The 18,701-nt window shown below is 31.3% G+C and overlaps 3 protein-coding genes across 17 annotated transcripts; 2 read left to right on the top strand and 1 right to left on the bottom strand.

The window, feature by feature from the left end:
* Positions 1-4,180: 4,180 nt before the first annotated feature.
* LOC8286765 lies at positions 4,181-5,200 on the top strand. The gene has a single exon (XM_002514837.4). The coding sequence runs from the start codon at positions 4,341-4,343 to the stop codon at positions 5,148-5,150; it is 810 nt and encodes a 269-aa protein (XP_002514883.1). The 5' UTR covers positions 4,181-4,340; the 3' UTR covers positions 5,151-5,200.
* A 4,654-nt stretch (positions 5,201-9,854) lies between these two features.
* Positions 9,855-17,440, bottom strand: LOC8286767. Of its 14 annotated transcripts, none has more exons than XR_007216659.1 (8): positions 15,551-15,689; positions 12,637-13,768; positions 11,684-11,770; positions 11,291-11,378; positions 11,041-11,205; positions 10,924-10,966; positions 10,367-10,773; positions 9,855-10,196 (listed from the first exon to the last, which is right to left on the bottom strand). XR_007216659.1 is itself a non-coding variant. In XM_048376821.1 (8 exons), the coding sequence occupies exons 2-6, from the start codon at positions 13,684-13,686 to the stop codon at positions 11,113-11,115; spliced, it is 465 nt and encodes a 154-aa protein (XP_048232778.1). In that variant the 5' UTR covers positions 13,687-13,768; positions 17,021-17,440; the 3' UTR covers positions 9,855-10,196; positions 10,367-10,773; positions 10,924-11,112. The 14 variants fall into 14 exon arrangements, 5 of the variants coding, with proteins under 5 accessions (XP_048232778.1, XP_015572275.1, XP_025012412.1 ...); XR_007216655.1 differs by having other exon boundaries at positions 10,924-11,205; positions 12,637-12,704; positions 13,483-13,768; XR_007216654.1 differs by having other exon boundaries at positions 10,924-11,205; positions 12,637-12,956; positions 13,561-13,768.
* LOC8286768 (protein LAZY 1) lies at positions 13,712-16,478 on the top strand. 2 transcript variants are annotated; one of them, XM_025156639.2, is made up of 5 exons: positions 13,712-13,793; positions 13,907-13,973; positions 14,413-15,221; positions 15,586-15,868; positions 16,228-16,478. In XM_025156639.2, exons 1-5 carry the CDS (start codon positions 13,788-13,790, stop codon positions 16,245-16,247), a joined length of 1,185 nt encoding a protein of 394 aa, XP_025012407.1. In that variant the 5' UTR covers positions 13,712-13,787; the 3' UTR covers positions 16,248-16,478. The 2 variants fall into 2 exon arrangements, with proteins under 2 accessions (XP_025012407.1, XP_025012406.1); XM_025156638.2 differs by lacking the exon at positions 16,228-16,478 and having other exon boundaries at positions 15,586-16,017.
* Positions 17,441-18,701: the final 1,261 nt, after the last annotated feature.

Raw genomic sequence — 18,701 nt, 5'->3', positions numbered from 1 at the left:
AGGTGAATGATACTATTGGTTTAGTTTGGTAGATTGGTTAACAATTTTTCTTATATTATTATCATTATCAGGAAATTATTGATATTATAGACAATCTTAATAAAAACCTTATCTATAAATTTGAGCAGAAATTCATATAACCTTAAGAAAATCTGTTTACCACATGTCTAAATTATGAGTCATTCATGACAGCACGAACGAGAAAATTAGGAGCTCTTAGTTGTATAATGCCACGTGAAACTAATGTCGTTTTTTCTTTGATAGGTATATTCTCAAACTTTGAATCTAAATACGTGTAGGAGCAATTAGCCTCTTGTTCAGATACATTGTTGCCTCGCAGAACTTTGCTTGAAAACTATGATTTCCATTTTATTTCTCAACAAATATTCTGAAATGCTTTGATTGCTGAAGGGTCAAGGGACCTCAGTGGAAGTGCGAATCTATAATCTCCTTTTATTTTTGGGCTGGTTTTGTTGATATTTACTGTCGTACATCTTTTTTCCTTTATGAAATGTTGAACTATTATTATTGGAATTCTATATATATACACATATATATAAACCTGAAATAATTCCATTTTTTCTGTGTTTGATGTATGACTATACCTCAAAAATTGTGGTGGGAAATAGAGCACCAATTATATTACATGGAATTATTCTACATGTTCTGGATTCGTTCTATTCAATGTTAAGCAGAAACATTTCCAAGAAGACATCTCCTTGTAAAGGCTTGAATATTTTTTTTCTTTTTTTTTTTTTTTTTCAAAAGGAAAATAAAAGGATTTCGATTAGGTTTAGAATCGAACCTCTTCAATTTCAAAATAAATAAATATAATAAAAATCAACTAGAACTTGTTAATCTGGATTTGATTTATTACTATTATGTGATTGTTCACTGCCAACTTTTTGGGTTCTTGTTTGGGAACAGAAAGGCAACAAAATTCCTTCTTCTCTTTGGTCAGTCTTTTTGAATAAAAGGAATTGGCAGTCTCCACTCTTTAAAAATCAGATATTCATTTTATATTGAAAAGGGTATTGTGCTCCATATTATTGGTACGTGCTTTAATTATTAGTTAACCATATAATTAATCATTAAGGGAGTTCCCATTTCAGCAAAAACAATAAAAAAGGAACTAATCTTATCATCAAATTAGAGAAAAGAGACTTTAATTTTAGTTTCTTGGCTACTTTCGTCCTTGAATCAGCATAATTTTTTAAACTTAGATGGTCTTATTTTTAAACAGGTTTTTGACTAAATATATATAGTTTTATCTTATTTAATTTTCTTTGGTAGAAAGTATTATGGTATGACTATATTTTTCTTGAAATATTTTTAAAATTAAAATATATATCTACATCAGAATGAGCATGTACGGCTTATTTTTTTTAAAATCCAAGTATATATATATTGTAGATGACTTTTGGGGACAAAACAAAAAAAAGGGACTTAACTTAGAGTAAGAAGTCAAAGGATTAGTATCATTTTCAAATTTGCTTGTAATTTACACAAATTGTAAATGGTCCCCTGGCCAAACAAGTCTGTTCTTCCTGAATTTCTCAACAAATTTCCTGAATTGAAAACCTCCAAATTTCAACTCCTCCGGCAAATACTTGAAATGTTTTTTTTTTTTTATTTCCTTTTTTCTTTCTGGTTGATGAACAAAGCCAAGATGATTCTTGAAAAAAAGAAAGAAAGGGGGCTTCTGGTTTTTGAAGCACAAGACCAGGGTGTTAATATCATCTTAATACCACAACTTAAAATTATGACCAAGGCAGAGTAAGTTCTTTGGACAGAAAATAAAAGGCTCAGCCCATTACCCGTAAATTGCAAGAAAAATGGAATTTGGTGTTTGGAGCCTATGGAAATTTAAAGTAAAAAAATAATAATAAAATTGGAAGAATGGGGTGTTTTTGTTTTTATTTTTTAAAAGGAAACTAACAGGACTATAAGTAACCTAGACTAGGTAGCCCTCTCATTTTAATGAAAAATAAGGTCAAAAATGAGAAAAACCAAAAGAGAAAGTGAAACTGATTTTGCTTTCTTTGACCAATCTAAAACCAGTTTCCTATGCAACTTAACAAATAAATAGGGAAATTTTTGTGTATTTCAGATAAGAAAAACTCATCTTAGGATTATAAAATTTTCAATCTTTTACTGTTAATTTTAAATATGTTTCTTTGGTCTTAAACTATATTTATGTTAGCGTCAAAACTTTTTATTTAAAGCACTGAAAGCATATATTCAAGTATATTATATATTATATATTTCATATTAAATATTACTTTTTAGTATTAATAAAAAAATAGTTCAAATCAACTAATAAAATCAAGTCACTGATTATAGTAAATAAGCTATTTATTACATCTTATTACTTAGTAACACATTAATAATAACTGCCACTTATCCATAAATTTTATGAAATATAATTTATATAAACAAGTGATTTAATTGTTCAAGAAAAATATATAAACAAGTCATTTCGAAAATATTAAATAAAATTTCTTGCACTGTTTCGGTGCTTTTGGTCGGTTGTCCTTATCAACGGCTGAATAAAAAGACCAATATGTCCTTAACTATTTACTGTTATACCCTAACGAGACACTTCAAAAGAAAAGGAAAACAGTACTCTGCTATGGTTCTGTCCTAAAAATTTGTACGACATAATTGACTGTGCGGTGATGGGCAAGTGGCGTAGGAGTAGCACACTCTCTTTCAAGACATTGGTCTTTTATTTCCAGAACAGTAATTAGTACCTCCTCTACGCGCCACTATAGAGCGTCACCGCCACCTAGTATATGATTATTTTGCTTTTTAATTTTCTTTTAAACCTGAATGGTTAAGAAATCATTAATATGTATTTGATGCTTTAAGTTTACTAACTTAGGGTATTAGTTTCATATACAATTGTCTTTTTTCCTATACTAGCTAACTAAGTTCATTTCTCATTCTATGTTATTATTAAATTTTGGTTATACTCTATTATTAAATATTGAGAATTTTTTAATTTTATTTTACGCAATAAATTTTAATTTTTCTTAATTCGCTAATTATATTTTTAAAAGTAATTTAGTACTTGTTTATATTGGAATGGCATAATAAAGAATAATTAGTACTTCGCTAATGGTTTTATTCTTTTTCTTGTTCCTTTAATAATAAATAATAACAATAGAATTTTTTTGATGATAATTAAATTGGCATAATAAGTTAGTAAATTATTTTTTATTTAATAAGTGAAAATGTACCTTTTTTTTCTTTTGAATCGACTAAATGGTCAATAATAGTTCTTAAATTTATTTTCAATAAAATTCATAACGAACTTAAAAAGATAAAAACAAATACAAAAATAATATTAATCATATAATCAACTAATTATTTCATTACAAGTTAAATTTTAAAATATTTAAGAAATTTATTATTTTCACACGGTGATGTTAAAAATAGAATTGTTTGATAACTAATTATAAGAATATCTTTACATGCACGTGTTAATTTAGTGTTTATATATTTATTATGGAGATCTTTTAATATCTGAAACGAAGATTCTGAATGATTTTTTTTTATTTCTTTAGCCCACAGTAAAAGCAAAATTATGTATAGCAAACACTTTATACAAAGTAAAATATGAATAGTGAGTATTTATTTTTGAAAATGTGTAAACAAATATTGATAAAACAATTAACTACAGGTTAAAGTGGTTTTTCTTATGAAATAAGTTAAAGTAGTTTTTAGAACACAATAATTGAAAACTAGCGCCTTTGATATTGATAATTTATAATATTTTATTTTATTATTTTTAGAAATTAGATATATAATTGTATTTAAATATTAATTAAAATCACGTATGAATTATAAAATTTTTAACAATAAAATATTTCACAATTACTTTTTACTTATAAAATGTAATAACCTAGAAAAGTATATTTCAATTATATATCTATATATTCAATTTTCAAATTTAATAATATTTTAAAACATAAATATGGTATATAATATATAATATACCATATTCTTCTTAAGTTAAATTTTCTTAAAAGAAAGGAAAATACTTGCACAAAGTATTCATGTCTAACAATGAAATACAAGAGTGGAAACACGCGCATCCACAAGAGCGTGTGAGAACAGCAAGGACAAGTAAATAACCTAAAAAATAAGGAACGGCGACACAGTCGATTGTTCGTGTAACCCTTTTCTGCCTCCTATTTCTCTCTCTCCACCACACAAAAGAATTTAACCCTTTATCTCTCTCTCTCTCTCTCTCTCTCTATTCTTCTTGTTTCTCTGCTATACCCAACAATAACACCAGCAGCTGCAGTCAGCACAAAGAAAAGAAAAGAAAGAATATGAAGATAAAGAACAAAGGTAAAGTATACCCATCTCCATCTTCTTCTTCTTTTCTTGGTTCTGCTTCTTCTTCAAGTAGTAGAGACTACAGAGATGGTGATGATTTTCTTTCAGTACTTAAACTTCTTCCTGCTACCATTCTCACTTTAGCTTCCGTTCTTTCTCTTCAAGACCGTGAAGTTCTTGCTTATATGATCACTCGCTCTCTGAAAACCACCACAAACCCTACTCCAAAACAAGCTTCCCTTCTCCAGGGTTCCAAGAAAAAATCCACCAAAAACAAGTCACCAAACACCCATAAGTCTCCGTCGTTTGATTGTGACTGTTTTGACTGCTACACGAGCTACTGGTTTAGGTGGGACTCTTCTCCTAATCGCGAGCTTATTCATCAAGTCATCGAAGCCTTTGAAGAACATTTATCTAATGGTGAGCTATTCAAGAAAACTAGTCGCGGTAAGAGACGTGACAAAACGGGCCGTCGGGTTGGTGATAAATCGGTGATTGATGTTCTAGGTCGACCTGAAATGCAAGAACCCGAGGCGACTGTTAATGAATCATCTCTTGTTGGTGGTGCTGTTGTTTCTCCAAATGATGACGTGTCACCGGTTGTTATGCTCGAGAGAGCGGCTGATGGGGAAGAAGTGAAAGGAAGTGAAGAGTCCCCGGCGGAGGCGGAGACGGAGGAGATGGCTGTGGTTGCAAGGTCACCACCACCAAACAACCATAAGGGTTTGGCAAGGAAGGTATTACCGGACGTGTTAGGGCTATTCAATTCTCGTTTATGGAACCTATGGAATCCGAATGTGTAGTAGTCCTAAGAAAAATATAATAATAATAAAGAATTTATTTTTTTTCTTAATTTTGAAAGTTTTTGCTTCCTTCGCCCATAAAAATTTAGACAACAACAAAAAATGATTATATTTTGTTGAGTAGGTTAATTAATTACCTCTCAAATCTCAATGCCAGTGGAAGCCTTTTTTTTTTTTCTTTTTTCTTTTTTGCCAATTATTTTACTTAGTTATAATAGCATTTTTTATTTCTTTATTATGGTATTTGCAAGCAGAAGGTCATTTTCTAGGAGGAGGGAAGTTGTTTTGATGTTTTCCGGGAAAATAATCCATAACCTTTTTATGATTTTGATGGGTTATATATAATTTATATAAAATATAATTTTATTGCTTAGAAACCAAGTTCAAGACATTAGGTGAAGATAGTTTCTATAGTAAGTGGGCCAATGAAATGTGTTTCATTCTTAGTGGAGATTATGAATTAATTAAATGAGCTATTAAACTAATATAAACTAAGATATTATCTATAATGTAATTAATTACTTTATTTTATTCGGTGCTTCCTTTTTGAATGTCAAATGGATGCGTTTTTTCATGCCTTTTCTTTTGATTCCTTTTTGCCTGTCCAATCCCCTCCCCAAATGCAATAATGTCTCTTATTTATTTATTTTGCCCATTCTTTTTATTTTTATTTTAATAATAAAGCCGCTAATTTGGGTTTATGTGCCCTTTCGTGTATGCCTTTTTTGCCTGTTCTCCCTAATGCAATAATCTCCTAAGATTTTTTTGCCTATTCTTTTTATTTTAATGTTATTATATGCCCTTTCTTTGAGGCACATTAGGGTGCCCTAGGTGAAGAGTAATTTAGAGCCCATCAAAGTCCAAAAATGACCTTAATCTACTATTAAGCTATGAATATTTTATGTGGGTGGGTATTTTTTCCTTGTCATTCTAATTTGAGTATCCATAAAATTAGTTTTTCTTTTTTGTGCCAATTTATGAGCAAGGTTTCCCTTTACTGGAAAAGGAAAGAGAGGGAGGGGGAAAGAGAGAAATGGTGGTGATGATAGGGCTTATCCTTTTAGGTACTGTCATTACTGAAATGCTTTTGAGTTTCATTTATTGCTCAGCAATAATGGATTGGGGCCTGTGAGAAATAATGTTTTTGTTGTTTGCTTTCTGGCATTTAGCAATGGGACCATACACAAAAATAAAAGAGTATATGTGTTTTTAACCATCCATAGGACCCTCCCTCAACTCAACTCTTACATGTGACATCAAATTTATGATTCTTCAGCAATGACTGCACAAGAATGCCAGCAATGATGGTTACCTATAATAACAGAAGCAAATAATTACTCACTGAATCGATGGTGAAATAACTATTGAGACGAAATATAAAATATATATATATATTACATAAGAATAGGTCTTACTAGTAAATAAATATTAATAAGGTAAATTTAGAAATACACAGTAGGGTAAATAAATAAATATATAAATATATATATATATATAATGAACATTCAAATGCATGAAATGTTAGAAATATAAAAATTAATCAGGCCTTACAGTTTATACGTACAAATCGAATCACCATAATATTAAAATTATGAGCAAAGTGGTTTACTTCACTACTTGAGTAGTCTTCGCAGCTATGAAGTTACGTGTTTAAATCTGAATTTGATCCTATTTAATAAAAAAAATTAAAACTAGAAACTAATCTGAATTATTGTCTTAAGTTTGGGGCGTCAAATTAAGTGCTTAACATGAAGAAACAGATCCCTAAATTGTATCAAAATCTAAGAATATTTATTTTATCTTGTATTATTAAAGTTTATTATCATTATCAACCATAGCAATTAATGTTTGTTAGTCCAATAATAACTTTTACACCAGAAACAAAAAATTTAAAATTCTTTCAATTTTTTAAAGAGTTATAATTCTAGAACTAAAATTGTTGATCTATTGAGAAGTCTTCGTGTTGCATTCTTCATTTTTATTGCATCATCTTAAAAAAAAAAAAAAAAAAGAGTTGTAATTCTTTGAAAAAGAAAGGATTTGTTTTCTTCAATTATGCAATATGAAAATGCCATGTATATATTTATGGGAGAGTTTAAAAATGCAGCAGAGAAATCTATAGTAATTGGAGGAAAATGGATATGAGCTGCGACAATGTCATGATTGGAGAAGGAAGATAGGGTTGGTAAGAAGGAAATGACAATTAGGGTTGTCAATTCTAGGGCATGGGGATGATATGTAAATAGATTTTGGGTGCAAAGTTGCATATAGGTGATGACAATTTAGGGTTTGTCCCTTAAGGACAGGTGGTCTCTAAAATCTTATCCATGTTAGGTGTTTGATGGAGTATGTTTGGGTCGTTTTCTATATCTTAAAAAACCCTCTTTGCCAATTCTACAATATTGGCTTTGTGCCTTGTGAATTCATTAAAAATTGACTGCAAATATATCTTCAACTCTCTATAGATTTGCTACCCTTTGAGAAAATTATTGCATCATCATTCATATATGCACACAGTCAATGGAATCATCACTAGATTTAAACCAAAAAAAGTTAAAATAAAAAAGGTACTTGATGTAATTTTTTATCCATAATACTATTTTGTACTCTCTTAATGCCTAATCTAAAACGTGTTTTGTATTAGACAAAGTAAATAGTATTTTATTATCAGCATTTTATGATAAGAAAAGCAAAGTGATTTGCAATTTTCATAACTTAAACAAAAAGTTCTGCACCAATAAACAAGTGACAAATCAGATAAATATCCAAAATTCTAAAGCTTGATATTTAGTTTCTTTATCCAAAATCCTTACGAGCTTCTACCCTTTTCTTTTTCTTTTTAATGATATGATAGCACGAATAGCAAGTCGGAAAAAACAAAGGTAGCAATCATCTAGTCTCTAATAGAAGGTTATTGAAAGCTTTGCCCAATGAAAACTCATTTTAGTTCAGTTAATAAAATTCGTTTAACAAATAAGATAAACTCAAAATAGATAAAACTTAGCTCATTAATTTCATAACTCACTTATTCTTAAACTTACAAACCAACTTGTAGATTCAAGTATTTCTAGATTGAAATCCAATATTTAATTATTTGATTTTTGTTTATAATAGATTAGAAATCTTTTGGTAAAATTATTTAGCATAATAAAGTTGTAGCTTTTATCAAATATGTTATAAATTTCAAAGTAAATTTATTTTAAAATAAATAATCTAATTTATAATTTTTTTAGACAGATTTGGGTTATAAATAAATTAAATTAAACTCAAGACTAAATTCTTTTGAAACTTTAAAAGCATTTCTAAGATAAAGAATTAATTTAGCTCTGCATGTTTTATTAGTTAATATTTTTAATTTTATTTTTTTTAGGTAAGTGAAAAATAAAAACAGAAAAAGATTAATAATTAATATTTATAAAAGTAAAAAATATAATGAGTTTGTTAAATTTAAATAAAATCTTTTTTTATTATCTTAATATTTATTAAAATGCTCTAGCGGTCCAACTAATGGCAAAGATATGACACGTGCTGGTTTGGTTCAAGACAAGAGTAACTCTAATTAGCAAAATCCAAGTTACGTTGTTCTTTTCATCCTATCCTAGTCAACTTTAGGGCTACTCGGGGGAAATTCTTATCCCTTTTTAGGATATACATATTTCAGTTACCAACAGTCTAGATACTGCACCTTTGCTTCTGACATTTAAAGCTAATCAGACATTAATTTCAAAAGAACTATAAACTTTATATGCACTCTAATAACTGATTACTATATCATAAGACACTTTTATTTTCATTCTTTGTGAAGTAATACTCATTTGTTAGCTTCATTATTATAAAGTGCATGGGAGGTACCATAATTTCCCATCTCATGAATATTCAGGATTAGTCATTAGATTATTAATCACTTGAGATGTACTAAATCAGTCAAAGAGGTTGTTGGAACTATACAATCAAGCAATTTTTAGCAGGGTGTGAATGTATAAAGTAACCAGAAATGTGCTGTTTTAGTTCTTGAACTATTTAAAAACCTGTCACAAATCATAGTGCAAAAGAAAAAAGAAAAACCCATGAACCTGATTCAAATTGACAAAAGAGTAGGTTTCATTTGATACAGCAGGAGAGATGGGTCAAAAAAAAGAAAGAAAGAAGATGACTGTGTTTTGACATATGTCAAACCATGTCCTTGTGGTGATTAAGCCCCAATAATACTAAACTCAACTCAGGCCAAAACACAAAGAAACAAAAAAATATGCATCAACTTGAACTTGGTTTTTCACATATTTAAAAATAACTTGAAGCTTAGTGAGTGACATTACTAGACCATGCAGAATATTGCTTCCTTTCATGATAGACATAATGACCCCTAAAAATGATCACCTATCCTTTTTTTCACTTTTCACTCGCTTGATTTAAGGGATTCTGTAAACATTCAATTAATCTCTTCATGTGGAGATTATAAATCCTGTTCACTGCAATCTCTTCCATCTGAAAAGTGAATTAGTGCATGACATTATTCGGCCGACTCAGATTCCAGGTTACATTTCCATTTTAATCATTAAAAAAGATGGGGAAATGCGCAAGGAAAAAAAAAAAAGAAAAGTAATTACAGTCACCAGCAAAGCCAGATTTTATAGTTATGAGTATAAATGTAGTTTTTTCTTCTCTATTATGATACTATAATATCAATTTTCACAGGACAAAATATACAAGGGAACAAATCTGCATTTTGTTGTAGTACTAAAATATAATTTTGCCAGAGTCGCCCCTGATCACAGTAGCAAATTCATCTTGGTAAAAACCGTGATGGGGCTTAATGAAATAAAAATTTAATACACCATTCCGATACGAAACATGCGATGGGTGCTTCTGGGTTTATGTCCAGTTTCCAGATTTGAGGACTGCAGTATTCTTACCAGCAATGAAGATAATTAACATGGCATAAAATTGAAGTGCAAAAACGAAGCTCCATCATCATATAATACACGCAGCTTTAGCAGGCAACGTTTGTCAATCTGGATCTCCAAACAGTAAAACTTGGTTTAGAACCTGGCCTTACATGATATTTCAAACCCAAATCAATGAACTAGATATTAAAAGAAAAGATAATGGACATCATCATAAAACAAAGTTTGTAGCAAAACCAAACACAAGGACATGATTAATTCTCTGTTAAGGATTTAAACAGCTTAAGGTTCCAAGAGATGTTATTCTCTTACTTGCTTTCTTCTGCTTAGAAGCATATGATGGTTGAGGTGCGCTCAGGCCATACTCCAGGACAACCTAAGGAGGCCCCGGGCACTGAAATCCAAATAGAAAGCCAACCAGTTTGTTGATATAGCATGACTTGTCTCAGGTTGTTTGACAAATTGTTGCTTACAGGATGCTTGTATTTGGCTGAACGATGACCATACGCGTGTTAGGCATCACATCCACATATATTTCCAACCACAATTAAGCTGATGAAGATGTTACATTCAATTAGTTAAGGTTCTATTCTCCAGCAGAATCAACATTCCCCTGCAGCCACCACCAGCTTGACCTTATCTGTTCGCTTGATGTTCTCAGTTGCTTCATAGCAAAGTCCTCTAATTCAGCAGAAGTAAAAAACATCTCCCTACACCGTCTGAAAAGGTAATTGAAAGGAAAATTAGAGTTTGAAAGATTGTGTCAGAAACAAATACCATGACTATGGGTCCAACTGGTACTAATTTTAACTGTGAGGATCTGTGTCCAGACTGGATGATAGAAAAACGTCAAGTGGGAATGAATATACCTTCTAGTGTCTCCTGCAGAGTCGGCTACCCTCATGTTTGTGGCTGCAAACTGTGCGTGAGTTTTTGTATTCTAGTTTTATGTTTGATATCCAAAAGAAGTTTGCACAAAAATCCACCTGACCCTACTCCTTTATGAAATGATTAATATATGACATGGAAGCCATACACATGGGTTGGATTCAGCTTTTTCATTTCCATAGTGTTTTCTTTGTCGGCCTATATGTTACTTCTTCATGTCTCAACACATCGCCACAGCCACAGAAATCTTCTTTTGGGCAATCCTGCTAAATTATAAATTTGATCAATTGAAAGCACAACTAGACATATTTGTACAGGAAACACCACCATATTCAGCCAGTCACTGACCAAAATATTGAAAAGCATTCGAAACCAAGGTAGCTCCAGTGCATGTTCCTCGAACCTTACCACCAAAACCAACTTCATAATCTTAGACCTAGAAGAAATATAGAACCACACATTAAAAATAATAATAATAGAAAAAAACAGTACAGTCTTTAGAGAAAAAATCATCCAGATAAACACATTATTCAAATGTCTAATGACAGAAATATCATCTAATAAGACCTACTTTAATATCTATGTCTTTGAAATTTAAACTCAATTCACATCTTATCAGTTGATTCTCATGTGTGTAAGGTTCATAAGTTGGCTATTTGAGCTTAAACAATTAGATAATATCTTTCTACTTCAGTTTTCCAGTTATTGATTACGGTACAACAAGAATATATGCCAGCATACCTCAGGAGCTGCTCCAATGTCAACCAATCTCCCAACTTACTGCAGCCACGTACTTCCAATTCTCCACCACATACTAATCCCAGTAACCTACAGCCAATGATAACCATAGAGTGTCTGTATTATCTAAGAAAATCATGGCCATAAACATTATGATATTTTCATCAGTTAGGTAATGAGATTCCGGAGGATCATGTACATTGTACATCAAGATATATGGCCCAATTATCTTCGATCTGCCTCCCTCAATTGCTTTAATGAAGAAGAGAAGTTAAATCTCAAGCATGTACCATATCAATCAATCATTACAACAAGTTGCTTTAATTATTGAATAAAATTTAGTATTTTTGCCACAGTTTTTTAATGCCTCAGAGGAGCAAATCTACGGTGAAACAATGTGCCACATATTAAATGATACTAATAAATGATGGCACATATAAATACTAAGAACTGATAGATTAGCTTAAAACCATACTCTCTCGAGGAAGGAAGCAAGGTTTAGCATTATACCTTAGCTTAGAACTGAAGTTTGTTTGATTATAGGTTTTAGAATGCCAAAAACATCTAAACATAGCAAACGGAATTTCTAATCAGAAGTAATTCATTATCATCTTTATCACTTGAAATAAACAATACTTAAAAAGCGTGCAAATTATATTCAAATCATAGGTTTTCAATGAAATAATGCTTCTTGTTTCTTTCTTCCATAATTTAGAAATCAACTTTCATAGAAAGATATTTGTCCTAATCAAGGATGATTCCATTATCTTTGTCTCTAAGCTAAAAACCCTCTTCCAATTTTTCAGCACAGTTCTATTCATAAAGTTGCTTGTGGGGAATACTCAGTATCTCAAGGACATACAGTCCTGGTCCAAATGATCTAAACTAAGAGAAAACACATATCTGATGATGGTACAGAATTTGATCATGACTGGCTAACTCTAAAGGAAAACTACCTGATCTGACATGGCAGCTTCGACATCCCACAGCAAAAAGGAGCCAGCAGTAGTAGGGTCAGAGGGCCCTAATTATAGTTAACAGGTCATAAAAAGAAAGTAGGGGTTATGTATCACAACAATCAGCATAAGACAAACCAGGCTCTTAAAGTTGGATTGCATAAAATGGTAGAGAATATGCGGGGTTTGCTAACTATTATGAAGCACATCAATTCAAACTATTAACATTAAGGCTTAGGTATACTCGTTCCTGTGATGCTGTTCGGGTCTCCTAAAGAAATTTTATAGCTTCAGAGTATACAAGTGAAATTGATTCCCCGCTGCAAACATGCAAAGTTTAAGGCCAACATCATATAGTAAATAAGATATTAACAATCATAATTTCATATCATAGAAATGGCAATCTAAACAAATGCCCACCAGTGGGTGGACCAACCAAAGAGCAACAGGTATTTTAGCTTAATAATGTACTCTAGTTCCTAATAGGAAAAGATCTTTTTGTTTGTCATATTGTCCTTGAACTCATTAAACTCCGACAAAATATTCTCTTATATCCCCATTCTGAATGTGGAGTCTTCTCCCTCCAAGTATCCAGCAGAATAATACATGAGCAATATTTATTGTTAGACAGACAACAGAAATTGCACATGCGTAAACATGTCAAATTGAAGAGTGCAGTTTCAAACGAGTTACATAAGCCGTGATCAAAGGAGCATTTAGATTTATAAGATTGGCAGCAAACAAGATGCATTGTACAGTATTAATAAGAATGTTATATCTGGTGCTTAATGCAGGACTTTTTACATTAGAGCAAATTAACCCAAAGCAGCAAAATAATTTAATAACCTTGCAATAAAACTAAACATGTGGCATACACACAATCATCTGCTAGAAGGATCCAGGACCCACTATCCATTTACCCACATGATTTGATCTTGACAATGAATAGCCAAAGCCAACCCACAGCTTGTAACTATCTTTATGTTTCTCTCCAGCCAGCTTCATCTTAGGCGTTGGAGGCTTCCAGGGAGCAATAGATGTCTCATTCATAAACAGTTCAACTTCTGATCTTGAAAAGTAGCTTACCTCTTATCCTCTCATCATAAGCAAAGTGAACAAAGCTTCGGGTTTTCTGCAAAGAGAAAAAGAAAATGAAGGTGAAGTCTACGCTCTCAATGGACCCAAAAGAAAATAGTGATATTTTATGCTTGGAAAAGAAAGTGTTATTCCTCAATGTTTCATGAGCTAACCAACAAACCCCTTATTGCAGTTACTAGGTTGGATGCACCGTAAGTTCCGGCAGAATAGCAGTGAGCCGCTGAAGGATTTTGCCATTGGTAAGTTCTTCTATCATTTAGGACTTCCTGCTGAACATTTTCCTTATTCTACTATGCAATACCATGGAATTGATAACCCTTCAGTTAATGGCATGCTACTACACTATCCGTGGAAAAAGATAAACCATAGGTGTACATGTTATAATTAAAAGATATTCATGCATTTCTCAGATTTTTTGGCATTAAAAATAAAATTGAAGACTCCATATAAGTTATACTAGTAGTATTTCCTTAATAAAAGAAGTAAGTTACTCTGAAATTATAAAAGCTAAAGAGAGACTTGAAACGTGAAGTTGAACATATTGTCAAAGAGAGATTTATGTTTCATTCCTGTGTAGATGAAATGGTAGAGCCTTTCAGCCAAGTTCATCTAACACTCTTTTTGCTGTTCAAAATAGAAGGACAAGAAAGAAAAAAAATCTAACGGTTTTTATATCAGGTCATGCTTGCAATTGTCTTATAGGACAGCCATCATTAGACGACCAACATTACTACCCAAAGCCAAATTATGGTGCCAGGTCATACAAACAAGCCCAGAAAGAACACCTTCGAAAATCTTTTGCTGGTATGGAAGCAGCAAGAATTGAAGAAGAAGAAGAAGAAGACTATGAAGAGGAATCATCAGCTGCCATATCTGAGCTATTCCATGGTTTTCTAGCAATTGGCACCTTAGGTTCAGAGCCAGTGCATACCAATCCCTCAACACCAACATTTGCCATCTCAGTTGAGAACATAACTGAAAAAGAGACTGAAGTAACTGAGAATGAATTGAAGCTCATCAATGATGAGTTGGAGAAGGTTCTGGGTGCAGAAGCTAGAGAAGACTATTGCAATGATTCATCAGGAAGAAACAGTTATGTTAGTGCAGGGAGAAGCAGTCACGGTAGCACCATAACCCTTAGTGGCAAACCAATGGAAGGCCAAGAGACCAATGGGACAACAGTCTGCCCACTACAGGGATATCTTTTTGGATCTGCAATTGAACTATCAGAAACAACAACTGCGGCAAAGAAGGAAAATAGGACATCGCTTGGTGAGCTTTTTCAGAGGAGTAAAATAGCAGAAGAGAATTTTGGGGGAAAATATGAGAGGGATGAGAAGCGCATGGAGAAAGAAGCTGATAAATCTGCTGTACATCTCATGAAAAAGATGCTGAAGAAGAAAATGCTCCATGCTTCTTCTAGGAACTCTACTGGAAGTGGTGGTGGAACTGTTGATTCTGCATCAGCAGAAACGAAACTGCACAAGGTATTTCTAGATATAACATCTATGCCAAAATCCTTCTTGAATTTTAGTCAAGTTTGACTACCAGAACAATTATCTCAACATGTGCAAATAATTTTAATCATCTGATAATCTTTATTTTGGAGCCAACTGATCTTCATAATACACTTGATACTTACCAGCATATTGATAGAAATGATCCAATAAAATAACAAGCTGACATATTTGTGGGTAAACAGCCTAGCGTTTAATTTTTTACTGTTCATGCATGAATATATTAAATAACTGACAAGTGTTCCGACCAGATTAAGTATTTTGCAAATTTTAGGTTTCATAGGATAAGTGTAATGTACCAGGTATATAACTTTGATTGATGTGTGGCATGCAGATCCTACATATGTTCCACAGGAAAGTTCATCCTGAAAGCTCAACCTCCACACAAAAGGCAGATAAACCCCAAAAAAATGACAATAAGAAGAACGCCAACAATGCGGGGCACAACAATGGAGGCCAGATGCTCCCAGATGAAGAAATCACAGTACTTCCTCAGAGAGCTCTTTCAAAGCGGAGCATAAGACGCTACAAGAGTCAATCTAACCCACCCCAATTCACTCTTAGCAGCAGTGAATCAAATGGGAGCAGGGAATGCTGGATAAAAACTGATGCAGACTGTAAGTACCTTTATTTCATTGTTGCAACCCAATCATATGTCTGCCAAGTTCTGAAAAAGCAGAATTACGGACCACATAGCTGGAAGCAATTTCCACCTTTAGGATCAGGGAAAAAGCAAGTATATCAGTTCTTGACCAAGTACATGTGACTTTTGACCACTTTGAGATACTACTCTAGCTTTGCTCTAAGTTGAACGTAGTTAGGTTTCCTCAATGACTGCATGGTAGCATCAAGCATTACAAGGATTCAGGGACCCTGTTCTTTCAGTATTAGGACCTAGTCACATGACTCTTTTTTTTTGTTTTGATACTAATATTTAAGAACTTATGCTAATTCAGTTACATGTTTTGCATTGTAGACCTAGTGCTGGAGCTCTAAAAGGCAGATGAGCAACAAAGCATGGTTCTGAAATGTTATCTTCATTTTAATAAGTACTTTTCTGTTTCTATGGGTGATAGTCAATAGTACTATATAAGTGATTGTGGTATGGTGGAACAATCAAATAAAAGAGGCAGTCTTCTCCCAAAAAAGCTGCCTTCAAACAATTTATGTGTAATGTAATGGATGTCGTTTATATTTGAAAGGAAACTGTGCTGCATTCATATTGTACCTTGAAGTCTCTCAAAGAACTGTACTGAGCTGAAGCTCTTTTATCAGCAGAAGTATAATTTGACATGCAGAGTTTCAACAAGCTTCTCGACAGTGCAAATGTAAATTTATTATTTTATGAAATGAGGAACATCATTATTAGTCGGTCTTGACCACCAGAATTTGGTATCCTATCTTAAAATTCCAGAAGAATTTGGAAAGAATAAAGAAGATCATCGCACACAGTTACTTAAAAACATATGTGCTCATGGCTACCGTGTGGCATTCAAATTCAAAACTAAATAATAATAATAATAATTCATATTTCTTGCTTTTTTATTTTTCACAAAATTCAACAACCAGATCAAGTATCAGAAACACAAGCAATAAAGAAAATAAAATAAAATAAGAAGGAACTAAAACCATTTCCCGAAGCATCCTTGATTGAATTCATTTAATATAAAAAGACAGCATCCATTCATCACAAAAATTTCATTTTCAGCATCTAAATTTTATTTATGGTCAATTTCATAAAAATAGAAGAGAAGTGACAGTTTACTTGCCTTGAAAAGTGAACACACATGAACTGGAAGTCACTCAAAAGAGAGTCGCAACCAAACAGAGTGTACAAAACTAATGCGGCTCAATCTGCTAAAACTTTACTATACACGAATGACTGCACAACCGACCCAGTCCCTACTCAAACACACCACCGACTCAGCTTCTGCAACAAATTGACCAAACATACAGCAAGTTTATCTCAAAACCGATCTAAATTTTGAGAATTCTATGCAGAAAATTTCAAAATCTAAAAGGAAGGTGCAGAAGAATCTATCCAAGAATTAAAGACAGAGTTTATTTTTGGAATTGAGAATGGCGCCACCGCGGTCCTTTTTTTTATTTGAAGGTACGAAAGCACGTGACGGCCCAGAAGTTTTAACATTTCTGCAACGGTATCAGCCCAAAGAGGACATGACAGGCAAATTCAGTTTTAAATGTTTTCATGAATTTTTTTCTCTTAAGTACATTCATTAACTTGACGGATTCTTTTAATCCTTGAATTAGAGCGGATTCCGATATGTGAATCATACCGAATAATTATTTCTTTTTATGTATTCATATAGTTTTTAATATAATTAATAAAATATATTTTTAAATTATTAATAAAAATTTAAATTCTTTTCAAAAAAATAAAAATTACACAAATTAATAGTATTTAATGAAAAGAAAAAACTTATGTGAATCATTATAATTAATTTTTGGAAAAATTTAAATTTTATACGGCCAAAATTATACACGATTAAGTACTAAGTATACAAAAATTAAAACGAATATTAGTTTAATGACACAATTTCAAATCATATAAGCACAACTATATGTAATAAATGAAATAATTATAATTGAAGCCCTATAACTAAAAGATTCCGTTGCTAAATGTTAATTATTCTTTGGTATTATTTAATTTTATAATATCAGTAATAATTGAAACATTTTTTTTTATATTTCTAATTTTATCAAATAAAAGTATAAAATTAAGTAAATAAAAAATAATAAAACTACATAGTTTGATAGTAAAATTATATATCCATTTTTGGTGTTTAGAGCATATAGTAGGGTATTATTTGTATTAATTAGTTAACAAGTGAAAACTTAGTTTAGTTATGCTATGAACTACTCTTCCAATTTAAACTAGCCAAGCATTTTATATTTAACTTGTGCATTGAAAATCATATTTAAAATAGGATTGAGATCCTTTTATGTTCAAATTTAATATAAACTACAATATTTATAATTTTTATTTTTATTTTAAATTGAATAGTTCAGTTTTTATTAAAAATTTAAATGAATAATTATTTTTTAGTTATTATAAATTTAATGATTTAAAATTATCTAAATATAATCTATTATATATTAATTATTATATGAAAAAGCCATATAATTTCAAAATATTTCATCGAAATCAATAGAAAACAACTTATATTTTTCTATTTTCAATTTTTCCACCACCATTCATCAATATAAATAAAAGTTTATCAATTTTATAATAGAGATAAAAAAAATAATCTTATTATATAATCTACAACTCATTTATTTAGGAAAAAATATATAAAAATTCAATTAGACAAAATAATTTATAGATCTAGAAGATGCAAATGCTCTTTTTATACTTATATACAATAGAATCTCTTTATAGTCATACAATTGTGACCAAATAAAATTTATTACTATAAAAAATATTATAAC

The sequence above is a fragment of the Ricinus communis genome, chromosome 7 (assembly GCF_019578655.1).
Source record: "Ricinus communis isolate WT05 ecotype wild-type chromosome 7, ASM1957865v1, whole genome shotgun sequence".
NCBI classification, from domain to species: Eukaryota; Viridiplantae; Streptophyta; class Magnoliopsida; order Malpighiales; family Euphorbiaceae; genus Ricinus; species Ricinus communis.
The sequence above is the reverse complement of the archived record's forward strand: the minus strand, read 5'-3'. Positions and strand labels throughout refer to the sequence as shown.